Source organism: Euleptes europaea, chromosome 1, assembly GCF_029931775.1.
Source record: "Euleptes europaea isolate rEulEur1 chromosome 1, rEulEur1.hap1, whole genome shotgun sequence".
NCBI lineage: Eukaryota > Metazoa > Chordata > Lepidosauria > Squamata > Sphaerodactylidae > Euleptes > Euleptes europaea.
The window spans coordinates 63,530,346-63,543,973 of record NC_079312.1 but is presented as its reverse complement, the minus strand read 5'-3'; the positions used below and the strand labels follow the sequence as shown (position 1 = coordinate 63,543,973).

At 42.9% G+C, this 13,628-nt stretch overlaps 1 protein-coding gene across 1 annotated transcript in view; it reads right to left on the bottom strand.

Annotated features, from left to right (window-relative positions):
* The window catches only part of SUSD3 (sushi domain containing 3), a 44,231-nt gene extending 30,884 nt beyond the window's left edge, over positions 1-13,347 (bottom strand). Inside the window, exon 1 of the mRNA XM_056847053.1 lies at positions 13,257-13,347. Within this exon, the coding sequence (XP_056703031.1) occupies positions 13,257-13,347 (91 nt within the window). The remainder of the gene's footprint in view (positions 1-13,256) is intronic.
* Positions 13,348-13,628: the final 281 nt, after the last annotated feature.

Here is a 13,628-nt window from a genome sequence, read left to right as displayed (position 1 = left end):
GGAGTGGTGGGCTCTGATCTGGAGAACCGGGTTTGATTCCCCACTCCTCCACATGAGCGGCAGAGGGCTAATCTGGAGAACTGGATTTGTTTCCCCACGTGAAGACAGCTGGGTGACTTTGGGCTAGTCACACTCTCTCAGCCCCACCTACCTCACAGGGTGTCTGTTGTGGGGAGGGGAAGGGAAGGTGATTGTAAGCCGGTTTGAGTCTTCCTTAAGTGGTAGAGAAAGTCGGCATATGGAAACCAACTCTTCTTCTTCTTAGTCTAGCTTGTTCTGTAATGGACCAATCTTAAGAGCAAGTTCGAACGAAGTAGAAAGTCTGAAATTTGCAGGCCTCCTTTCAATATCTCTGCAGTAATATGTGAAGCGGTACTTTCAGATTTAGTTTGCAATGGTCCTCAGATAAACTTACTCAGATGCAGTTAGACTGGTCCTTAAACTCTCCAGAAAATACAGAACTGGGGATGGTAGTGGTGAATAGCCATTGAGACATCAAAATTCTGATATTGTAGGAAGAAAAGGTTAGGTTTCCATTCAAACTAAGAGCCTTCCAGATTATGTGGTTAGGGACAAAGGTCTTTCAGGATAGGTCAAGATTCATGGAGAGGTTCAAACATCTTCTGTAAGCAAGATTAAATTGCAATGTATAACCTAACTTATGAAAGGGAGAGTTAATGAGCCATATAGCTATCAAGAAGGCATTGTAGTTGCTCCCCTACTGGGCAGCTTGTGCTTCTTTTTAAAAATTGTAAGCCACTTTGCATGTGATACCAAGAACTTGCCTGCCACCTCCACTCCAGCCCACTCCCTAAGCCATAAGGAGCACATGAAACCATTTCTCACCTCTCACTTCAGAACTGTCAACGCAGGGAACACTGGAAATTTGAATAGAGCAGTTTGCCCACATTTCCTGTTCCTTCTTCAAGCAGAGATTGCTATCATAAATTATCCAGCCTTTCAAACCAAAGCATGGCTTATTCATATAATCCACTGACTATGAACAGCTGGTTTGGTCCAGAAGAGATTTGATCAAAAAATTCTATTTTCTCCCTGGTTTGGCATGGTAGCAAAACACCTGCCATATTCATCAATTTGCTTTGCCTTGCAATAAGCCATATTTTGTTGTCAGTGAACCCCCCACAGCCCTGTGTTTTAAATTAAATCTCTCCCAAGGAAGGGGACATGCTAGAGAGAAAGACAGTAATTTAGACAAGCAACTGCACATACCATACCCATGATCTGTCTTTATGCAGCGGTTATATTAAATGGATGCAATTTTCAATCCTTTGTATCAGTAGGAGGGGGGAATCTGATAATCAGAGGCTACAGATTTAAGGCACGTAAGTACAGGGTGGGAGTGAGCACAGAGAGTAAGAAGAAGAGAAAGCATTTCTGAAGATGGAAAAAAATAAAATAGGAAAGCCACCCACTTGCTACAACCGACTGGATTAATACATAGCTAGAGAACTCCAGAGACACCAACACATTCACTCCTGGGATGGGACCCAGATTTGTATTATATTCAATTATTATGCTTTTGAATCTGAAACCTGATATTTTGCCTTTAAACCGGAAACATGGAGAGTTCTACTTGGCTCTTAAGTTCAGAAAAGCATAAACTGGTGGAAAAAAATCACAGTGCACTACTGCAGAAAAGGAACCCAAACATGCAATGACAGTGTTTGGCACAGCAGAAATATGTGCAGAAATAACAAAAAAAGTTTCACACCTTCCTACGGTAGTGAAGGGTCTGGTACAGGAGCTCCATCTGCCCTGACTATGGAGAATCATGGGAAGATGGCAGGGTCCATGCTTGTTTACTACTGTATTAAACTTGTTTATTACTGTAATGAAAAGAAAGGCAAAGTGAAATGTTACAGATAATTCACAGTGGGTCTGTCTGCAGTAGTAGAAAAGAGCAAGAGTCCAGTAGCACCTTAAAGACTAACAAAAATATTTTCTGGCAGGGTATGAGCTTTCGTGAGCCAAAGCTCATACCCTGCCAGAAAATATTTTTGTTAGTCTTTAAGGTGCTACTGGACTCTTGCTCTTTATTACTGAAATGTTACAGATTAGCTCTAATAGGCTTATTACTCTTTTGATTTACTATAGCAAAGCAGAAGCAGCTCCTGACCTTTTAATGCCATAGCTAATATGTCTGCCTAAGACAACAGACAGGCAAACTAGAACAATATTTTATTACCTACTCAATGTGAATTCAAAAGGCATGTTTCACCTCCATGGCTAATTTCTTCTGGAAAAAAATCTGAGGGATGGTGAATTTATGGCCATGCTTCTTTAGGCGTTTCTTCACCCAGTCAAAACTCAAGCGTTTTATTCTGAAGCAACATCCTCAAGTACGTACATAAGGAAGTCCAGGTTTTTCAGACACAAATTCTTGCAGACCCTTGTTTACTCGCTTGTCACTGTGGTTTGCCTCACTGCAATGTCAGTGCGTGCATGTAAATGGTCACAGGCCAAGCACCACAAGTGAAATTTTCAAGAAACGTCACTTTACCTTAGCACAGTGCTTTTCAAGTCAAGCATTCAGTGTCTGATGGATCATTCGGCGGTGAGTCACCTGCTTCATACAGGCATGTAAGGACTGCGGCGCCAGCCTACGGATTGATCCAACGTTGCTCTTTGACTGTTGAACTGACTGCCCATTATTTCACCATGCTCAAATATTGCCAATTATTCCATGGAGCTAAAATGATGGCAGTGAACTTTTTAAAATGGCACTGCGGTGATTACAGATGTAAAATTCTAGAGGTTTTGAAGCCATGCGAAATTGTTCTTCTTTGTTGGGAGGAGGGAATTGAAATAAACGCAACACTAACTTTCCTATCAAACCGAAAACTATCTTGCTGTTTTAAAATATAAAATGCATAATAGATACAAAATATTATATATATATATATATATATATATATATATATATATATATATATATATAATGTAAATTAGTACAGTTTTGTATTACATTTGTATTTAATACAAAACTGTATTAATTGACATTTTTATAGAATTTAAAAGTATAAATGCCTTAGTTTTCTACAAGCAAAACTATAATTACACCCAAAACTCAATTGAGAGAAAGCTGCAACCTGCTGCACCTTACTCTTGAAGTGCCAGACCAAAACATTTCTGCTTACCCAAGCTTTTGATTAAGGTGCTGATCTTTTAACACCACGGTTATAGTGTGCTTTTAGCAAGAAAACTCCATGTTAAATTGCCCAGTGATTTTTTAATGCTCTGGCTGGAGTTTTTTTTAATGCTGGGTTGTAATTAACAACTTTTTCATGTTTTTATTATGTTTTATTTTGTAAATCACCTCAGGCAGGTTCCCTGGAGAGATGGCACGAAATTTTTAAAGTGTATCTCAGTCTGATTTGGCAAAAGAAACTAAAATCACAAGAATTCCAAATCCCTCAAAAACACCTTGTTTTCCAAATGCTCCAATGAAATAGAATGATCGACCACGTGAGAAGCCACAGATAGATCAAAAAGGATAAAAGGGCAAGCATTACCTTTAAATGTAAGTTGTCCACCAGAGCAACAAAAGCCGCTTCAAGCCCTAGACCAGGCCTGAAGATACTGTACATCCAAGTATGCCTGTAGGAGCTCTTCCACAACGCAGTCAATCTTTTTGGTTTTTTAAAAGGCAGATTAAAAGAAGGAGGTGTCATAAAGTGGCAACCAACCTATGGCAACCGCAAACTGTGGAATTTTCAAGGCAAGAGACAAGCAGAGGTGATTTGCCATTGCTTTCCTCTGCATAGCAACCCCAGTCTTCCCTGGTGGTCTCCCCTTAGGGTTGCCAAGTCCCTCTTCACCACCAGCAGGAGGTTTGGGGGGCAGAGCCTGAGGAGGGCAGTGTTTGGGGAGGGACTTCAATGCCATAGAGTCCAATTGCCAAAGCGGCCATTTTTTCCAGGTGAACTGATCTCTATCGGCTGGAGATCAGTTGTAATAGCAGGAGATCTCCAGCTAGTACCTGGAGGTTGGCAACCCTATCTCCCCTCCAAGTACAGACCACAGACAACCCTGCTTAGCTCCCAAGCTCTGATGAGCCCAGGCTATTCAGGGTGCTGCAGATTAAAACACATGAATAATTAGCAGCATCTCCTTTCACCAAAGGGCTTCTTAAGCAGACCTAATTAGTACCTCCTTCAAGTGATTTGGGAAAACTCTCCACTGACAGTGCTTTTACAGTCTTGGCAAGAGGCATCCTCACTTTCTGCTGGCATGAATTTACTGCCAGGAATGGCAAGAATCAAGTTTGCTGCAAGTGGCCTTTACAACTCCCAGGGCTCTGTCTGCATCAGTCAAGGAGATCAATTTGAAACGATCCACAGAATATCGACAAGGACATACTTCTGACACTCAAGGAACATGGTATACCCTCCATCAGGTGTCTCTAGATCAGATCAGATAAGAGAGATTTTTTAGCAACAGAGTCTTGCACAATTTTCACGAAAAGTTAATGTATTATGTTCCTTAAGGTGACCCAGTGAAGGCATCAATAAATCACACACCACCTTAAATAACTATGCTAGATGAGATTGTGCAGGAGAATTGGTGGCAGAGAAAAGTCTTATTTACTGCCTTAACCACTACTTCTTAGGCCTGCATGTGGACTCTGCATTCTTCTACTAATGGTGGTCAAGCCATCTCCCATTCCTGCCCTTTTCAAACCCCCCACTCTTTGGTAAACCATGGGGCAGTAATCCTTCTAAGCAGAGGGCAAACATAGCTTCTGACTCTCTGATTTATGCATTTCACAGTGAGTGTGTCAGCAATTGTAATATTTATCTTACTGTGGGCATTGTAATGTTTGGTACTAGATGTGGAATGGTATGGCATAGCCCAATCTCATCAGATTTCAGAAGCTAAGCAGGGTCAGTACTTGGATGGGGGACCACCAAGGAAGACTTTGCAAAGAAAGGCAATGGCAAACCACCTCTGCTTCTCATTTGCCTTGAATGAAGAAGAGCTGGTTTTATATGCCTATTTTCTCTACCTTTTAGGGAGAATCAAACCAGCTTACAATCTCCTTCCCTTCCTCTCCCCACAACAGACACCTTGTGAGGGAAGTGGGGCTGAGAGAATTCAGAGAGAACTGTGATTAGCCCAAGGTCACCCATCTGGCTTCATGTGGAAGAGTGGGGAAACCAACCTGGTTCACCAGAATAGAGTTCACTGCTCCTAACCACTACACCACGCTGGGGTCGCTATAAGTTGTTTGCAACTCGATGGCACAAACATGCATAGTGTTTGGTACTATATGTATACCTGATATTATTCTGGTTGCATATATCCATATATAGCAGATAAAACTATCTCTATTTCAACTTTCTAGATCCCAGTTTGCCAAGAAGTTTCATCTCACTCTTTAAACAATCTTTTACAATTGTGCATGTATCACACAATTCTCCCCTCTTTTACATTTGGTGTTAGAACTTAAACCTGTAGCTTCTTTAGAACAGAGATGAAAGTTCTCTTATGCTTAGCTTCCCCAGGTGCATTTAGAACTAATTAAGTAGTGGGGTTATTCACATAGACATGTATCTATTACATACATGTCTTTACTGTCTCATACAGTGACACTGGCCTTGCAGTGGTCGCAAACAAAATGTTTCATGGATCTGCTGAGTTAAGTACATATACAGTCCCTAGTAATAGAACAGCTTAGTCTCCAACTAAGTACAACTTTTTAAAATGAGTTGGGTCAGTTCCCCCAACCCAGCTCTCAGTCCCTGCAATCAGGTGGCAGCTGAGGAGGACTAATTTCCCAGGTGCCCCAGGGGTCCAATTTAGATTGGAACTATGGTACAGGAGGAGAAGAGGTTCAGTCTTCCACCCTGTATCATTTTCCGACCCAAAACTGCCCTGTAGTGGAAAACAGAGATGCTGATGGCTAGTACGTCAATTGGAATGATTCTGTTCATCAGAAACTCTTCTGAGTGGATGAAAGTCCTGTCACTGCTTCCTGTATCTACTCCTCTCTCTTCCCAAGATAATGAAACCAGACAGAAATATGCCCAAATAACCAATAGATTTTTAAAAATCTGGCAGTTCATAAATATTGGAAATAATTTTGGCTAGATTAAGAAACCTGATATTTCTGAACAAGTTTCAGGTCAGATCTTCATTTGTATCTTTCTGGCCTTATTTCCCATCACTGCCCTTCCCAGCTGCTGAAAACAGATTCCATGAATAATTCTGCAAGACTCTAGTCCTCTGTCAAACTAACAAGTAAAAACCATTGCATTTCTAGTTTCTGAAGTAAAATGCTGAATGTAAAACGAAACCATTCAAACATTGGGGGTTACCGCATTATGTATTTCCAGCGATGTATTAAGATATTGTCGAAGGCTTTCACGGTCAGAGTTCATTGGTTCTTGTGGGTTATCCGGGCTGTGTGACCGTGGTCTTGGTATTTTCTTTCCTGACGTTTCGCCAGCAGCTGTGGCAGGCATCTTCAGAGGAGTAACCGTTACTCCTCTGAAGATGCCTGCCACAGCTGCTGGCGAAACGTCAGGAAAGAAAATACCAAGACCACGTTTACACAGCCCGGATAACCCACAAGAACCGATGTATTAAGAGTTTGAAAATGTTATAAAAAATACTGTTCGCACTTTGTTTGGCCCCTTTAGCTGTGAAGAAGTCTTCCAACCATTTTTTAGCCGTGGTATCCAAAAACCCTTTTAAAGCGATGTTTTTTATAACATTTCCAAACTCTTGATACATCGCTGGGAATACATAATGCGGGACCCATTGTTTAAACAAGCAAATAAGGGTGTAGAGAAGCAGGGCCACAGAAGACCACAGAGCCCGTGTCTGGCACTTTCCTGAAAGTTCCAGTCATTTGTAAAAGGATTTAGCAAAGCCTGCATGAACAGGATGTCCACATTTTACATCTTAGTGAATATATTACTTATATCTAAGCTTTGATCTCTTCAGACTGTATGTTGATGGACAACGCTAGCAGAACAGTACTTTGAGCTTTTCCCAGCTGAATAGCAGGCAGCTTTATTTTGAGAATCTTTGCTTTTGGAGACGCTAACATCCAGATCTCAAAAGGAAACCACAAAGCCTCTTGGGCCTTAAGAGGTCAAAAAGGTAAAAAAAAACTTCTTCAAAAGCCATATGAAAGGAAGTTTTCTTTTGTTTTGGTTTGGTTTTCTTTTCTCTCCAAAGGTATCATTCTTGATATAAATCCTTTGCAAGCAGTTAAGCAATGTAGATGGAATTTCCACCCTTCATCCTTAGTATACTAGCAAACTCCTTAACACTGCAATCTTAAGCAGAGTTGCATCCTTCCAAGCCTATTGACTTCAATGGACTTAGGCAGGTGTAATTCTTTTTAGGACTGGACTGCAAGAGACCCATTTTTTAATCCATATATAATTATGATTATCTTATTTATTTACTTCATTTTTATCCCACCTTTCTCCCCAATGGAGACCCAAAGAGGCTTACGTCATTCTCCCCTCTTCCATTTTAACCTCACAACAGCCCTGTGAGATAACAACCCTGTGAGACAGGCGGAGAGTGTTATGATGCCCTATGCTTGCAACAAGCACACAATGAACCCTCAGGACTATTAAGAGCGAGCCTTGTTTTGGAGCTCATCTGTTAAGCTGACAGAAAGAAAAAAAGCAAGGACTTCTTGATTTTACTTCTGATTCTGTGCAACTAACTTTCTAAAGAACTCTATAGAAAAGAGCAAGAGTCCAGTAGCACCTTAAAGACTAACAAAAATATTTTCTGGCAGGGTATGAGCTTTCGTGAGCCACAGCTCACTTCTTCAGATACCATTGACTCTTGCTCTTTTCTACTACTGCAGACAGACTAACACGGCTACCCACTGTGAATTATCTAACTATAGAGAAAGCCACCTTGCCTGGATTTAAATATCACCTCTATGGTTCCCTTCAACAATCTTCCCGTAACCAGGATCCCTGTTCACATGATGAAACAGGGTACACTGAATGCTTGGAGAGGGAAGTGGGATCATAGTAACGGGTGTTCAGTGACTCTTGTCCACAGAGCCAGAATGTGTATGTGGAACACAGATAGGTTCAGTGCACCCAACCTGCACAAATCAGGGTCTCCTGAGGGCACAGGCAAGCCTATGCAAATACCGTATGCGTGCCCACCGAGACTGTTTTGGCAATCTATTGAACAGCAAAGGTTGGGGGTGTAGTCTGCCACTGTAATCCTGCTGCCCCCTCCTCCATTTGTGTTCAGTCAACATAGAACTGGTGGTCTGAAAATGGCTTTGGGGTCTCTTAATTCGTATCCTGTGTATGTCACTCCAGGGGTCAGAGTCTTGCAGAAATAAAGTCAGAATTGTCCTAGGCCAGTTCAGCTCCACACCATTATACATTGTTTCTTTAAGTGGTTATGGCATGGAATCTATTAGCTTCAACTTCCTTTGCTTGCTCCTCTGTTTTGTTTAGTTGAGTAGCTAGGATTAGTGTTACACATAGGAGACATTTTTCAGGTTTTTTTAAATTGGTATTGTTTTGCGGTGGAACAATATTCAATCTCTTGGCCAGAGTGGCAACCGGAAATTAAAGGCCTTTCTAAGCTTTATGCTTAGAAATGACAAGAACAAGCCCAGTTTTGATCTTCATTCATTGTTGCTGGAAGGCCTGTGAACAATAATGAGCTTGCTTTCAGAAGAGCAGCTGTAGGTTTCCTTGGGAGATTTTAACCCACTGGCAGTCCAAGAGTTACCAGAGCCTATAATGGCCTGTAATGATAGAATCCCTGCAATATTGGCATTTCTATAGTTTTCTGGTACTGGTGCCAAACTCTTTTTACTCTTAAGCCCTTCACCGGCTGCTGCTAGTGAATCTTCAGATTCATTCATTAGACCAAAACGTAACATTACTTCTGTGATAGTCACTTGTATAGATGAACTTGCACTGTCATGTGTTTTTGCCTTAGTAACAGTGTCATCCTACATCTATTGACATCAATGGACTTAAAAGGGTTCTGATTAGGGTGGCATTGTAGATGTCATGGGGGGGGGGAGAGAACAGCCATAATTCCACTGTTAGAGCAATGGGCCTCAAAGTTGATTAAATCTTGCCCCTTTTCTATTCTGGTGAAATCTTCCATATTGCTTTCTGGCCAGATTAGAAACTTCACTAGGAATCCCTCTGTACCTCCTAGAACCACTTGTGCCTGTCCATCTCGCACCCACACTTATGCAGATAGGGAGGAAATTCTACAGTCAATTAAAAATTTAACTTGCTAAGTAAACAAAGGAATGTTCCTTCTTTCTTGGGACTCCCAAGAGGATTGCAGAAACAACAAAGATGTGGGTAAGAGAAATTCAACCCTGCACACTCAGTTGAGACCCTGCCAACACCCTGGATGGATTTATAGATACTGTTGACCTTGAACGGACAATTCTTCTTAGTAGGCAACTCTCCTGGTGGTCCAGTACAGCACCATAAATAGTCAAGTAAAGCCCACAGAATCAGGCTTTATGTGAGTAGATTACATTCCTTTAAGTGAGTAGATTACATTTCTAATAGTGCTGCAACGAAATGTACAACTGAAAAGAAGGTAATGGAAGACAGGGACACTTAGTGACCTGCTAGACCAGAAGACTTAGAGGGCCAACTTCTGCTGGTACAAAAGGTTGTAGATGAAGTCATCAAATCTATTTATACAAATGAAACAAAAATTATCTAGGAGCTCAATATCTCAATGGAGATATCACACAAGAAATGTAGCGCAAGATGCATCATACATAAATACAACTGATTTCAGCTCTCTTTTGTATTTTGACAAGCTTTTGAGGGAATTGTTTATTTATATGCTGTGCTTTGGTTTGGTAATTTCCTTTTATGCTTGCATAGGGAGCAAAAGTGTTCTTTTAGGAATTGTGCTGATAGGCTGCTTTATGTGTTACACTTGGTTGAAATTGATGTATTTTGGGGTGTGGATGGGTTTGATTATTCACATGGGGTGATGGTGACTTCCATGCAGTGCTATATTTTCTTGTGCTACACACACAACACATACTTGTATGTGGGAAGAACTATGTTATAACTATTAAGGATTATTGTTGTATTATGTATTATGATTTTATTATTATAATTTTTTTTTGTTTCTATTAAAAAAAGCAATAAAAAATTTAAAAAAAACTATTAAGGATCAAGCGTTAGAACTACAACATGCTATATTTCTTGTATTATGTCTGGGTTACAACTTCAAAACGGCTATAAATAAGGTGCATATAAATGAAGCCTTGCCCTTCATATTTATAAGGACTGGAAATCATTTTCAATTTCCTAGAGAGGGTCAGCACATTTTTAGATGACCAAGTACCTGGGGTTTTTATTGCGCTATATTTTTTTAAATTGTAAAGCAAACTCTATTGTGGCCTTGCAAAAAAACCAAAAGCAAACAAAAAAACTAAGTACAACTCGCAAAGATGCTTTAGAAATCCCAAGCTGTCGCTGCACATTTTCCTAACTTAATTATGTCAATGTAGCACCCTTCTTTCTCCATAACCTTTCATCTGACTTCAGTCTTGACAGCTTTTCAATACAATTATACCAACACAAATGAACCCTTGCAACCATCAGTTACAAAAGCCAGCTGCTAAAAAAAGCTATTATGCGATTATTACCAGTGCTGAAGTTGCATTAAGGACAGAGTCATTTGCAAAAGATTTGCCTCCTCTTAAACTCTATCAACTTCAGCCAAAAATGATGCAGGTTGGGTTTGTTGGTTTGTTTTCCCCATCCCATGCTCATGTGTTTCTATGTTCCACACAAGCTTGGCATTGCAGCTGGCATTCTAGATAACAATGGAGCGAAGGAGTTTGCTCTTTCAAGTCATCTGTATGGACCAGATGACCACCAGGCCTTTCCTTTTGAACACATGAACACATGAAGCTGGCTTATACTGAATCACTTGGTCCATCAAAGTCTGTATTGTCTACTCAGACTGGCAGCGGCTCTCCAGGGTCTCAGGCGGGGTCTTTCACATCACCTACCTGCCTAGTCCCTTTAACTGGAGAGGCCAGGGATTGACCCTGGGACCTTCTGCACACCAAGCAGATGCTCTACCACTGAGCCACAGTCCCTCCCTAATCCATCCTCAAATACAACGTGCTTTCCGTTTTCACTAAAGGCAGAGGAAGGAAGTTTATTGTCACGAGAGGACGGCTTCTCCCGAGGGCTGCACCGCAGCAGCAGCAGTTTCATTTCGCCCTAAATTTAAAGCAACTCGTTATTGACTTTTGGCATCCGCCACCGTCCTCGTCTCGATGGCCCAGTGTTTCAGCAAGCACATTCCACTAATGAAGACGGTAAGTGCAGGCGCCGACACATCTTCTCCCTGCATGAGGCCAGTTTATTGCACGACCCCAGCTGGCATCACTCCCCTCCAAAAAGCTCAGACTGCCATGGAAAGTAAAACGTGGGGAGCGGCAGCGTGAGGGAAGTTAAACAGTACAATTGCAGTCGACAGAAAGGGAGGCACGTTCAGACGGAGGGGGAATCAGCAAGTCAGAGTAGGTTTCCCTTTATCGGCACCTCTCGTAAAACACACCGAACAGCAGCTATTCTGTCAAGACATGCACAGACTCCATGATACACGCTTACAATCGTAGGTCTCCACAGGGCTCCCTTCCAGGTGATAGACATGACCCAGCCAAAGTGAAGCACTGATTTGAACTGCGGAGTTAAGGTCATGTCTAATTCTCACTGTCCTGAAATAAACAGGATTGTAAAGTGCTTAACTTTGGTCTGATCACTGCTCTGCTGAGCATCAAACACGATAGACTCGTTTGTGTTGCCGGTATACTTACCTTGAATGTTACGGGTAGACCCCTTTCCTCAGGAGCAAACTGAAGCCATTCAAGGTAGACTGAAACAAGCCTCCTTGAACCAGGACGTACATTTAGAATTTAGCTCCTGTTCCAGATACTTGTACTGGATAAGCTCTAGCTCAAGCTATGAGTGGTTTATTCATTGCTCTATAGCAATGCTGTACCTCTGTCTCTCCTTATCTAGAATATACAGACGGCTCAAATACTTAAGTGTACCACACATTCAGTTGGGGGGATACTTCCTGCAGAAAGCCCTTTTTTGTAGAAAACACTTTGTGACAGTCACGCACACACAATCACACTGCTCTGTAATGATTTCCATGTATGAGAAAAGTCCTGCTTGACATTCTGGGTGCCTTTGAGACCTGAGTTCCAATCGTTACATAGATTTAGAAATGGTCTCAGACAACTCATTATTTCTCAACTTCTCTGCAGATCATAAAATATGGATGAGTTCCATTTTTGATATAAGGTGCTAATGAATGAGGCGATCATCGGAAAACACTTCTCTACTCTCCAAATAGGGAACAGAGCTGAAAAAATACTGATAACCTTAAAAGGCTCTGGGGGCATGAAAGATCCTGAAGTATCCCTTTGGAGGCTCTTCTAGGCTCTAGTAACAGAGCTGAATTTAAACACAGAAGGAAGCCATTCATCTGCCTCAGTACTGTGTATTCTGACTAGCTCTCCAAGGCCTCGAAGCAAAGGGGTCTCCTAGTCCTGCGTTGTGGTTTCTTTTCAGTGGAGGTGAAGGGGAATCCTTTATGCGTGCTAGGCATGTAACAGAATGACCAGGGGCTCTTTCCTACCATGGAAGGGAGGGCTCAGCCCCACCCACCACCTGTCTCAGTGTCAGAACTGGACGATACAAAACAGCAACCTAAAAGAGTACCTCTGAGCATCTACAGAGTGCCCGTGCCCCAGTACCAAGTGACACAAACAAGACCTCTGGGAGCCTGGAGGGGGCAGAACCTCGGGTCAGCCCCAGCTCTTTCGTTTCCAGAAAGGATCCCTCTGAGCCAGCAGAGGTACAGAAAGCGATTCGGGAGGAGAGCAGCTTTCTCACAAGGGCCATTTATGCATGGGAGGTTTTGCCTCGGATTTGCCGCTCTCTAGATGCACATTTCCCCCATCCAAATTCTCAAAACTCTGCGTGGGGGCTTATTGTTGAGTTTTGAGAATTTGGATGGGGGAAATGTGCATCTCGAGAGGGGCAAACCCGAGGCAAAACCTCCCATGCATAAATGGCCAAGGAGTCCTATCCGCCTAGGCGCCAACTCACCCCACCGCCCTCTCCCGATCTGCCGGGGCTTTTTTCGCTCAAACCAATGGAGAACTCCCGGTCCACCCCAACCCTCAAAACCCCCCTCCCGGCTCGGTTTCTCACCTGTGCGGTTATTCGGGGTGTTCCTGCTGCTGTCCTCTCGGATCACCCCCGTCCTTGAGACGTCGAGGATCGAGGCAGTGGCTGTTTGCATGGCGCCCTCTGCCCCCTCGCCACCAAGTTCTTAACCCGGGGGGGGGGGCGCTGCCTTCTCCCCACGCAGGGGGGCTTCCTCGCCGGCCTCTGCCTTCTCCAGAGGATGGGGCGATCCCGGGGCAGCTCCGCCGAGCCTCTCCCCGCATGCAGGGCTAGGGGATGGGACGCGCACTTCGCCCTGCCGCCCCTCCGACGCTCCGCTGCCAGCGAGCAGCCGGCGGTGCCCAGCACCTGGAGACCCCGCCCTCCGCCGCCTCCCTCCCCCCCCCGCCTCCCCCC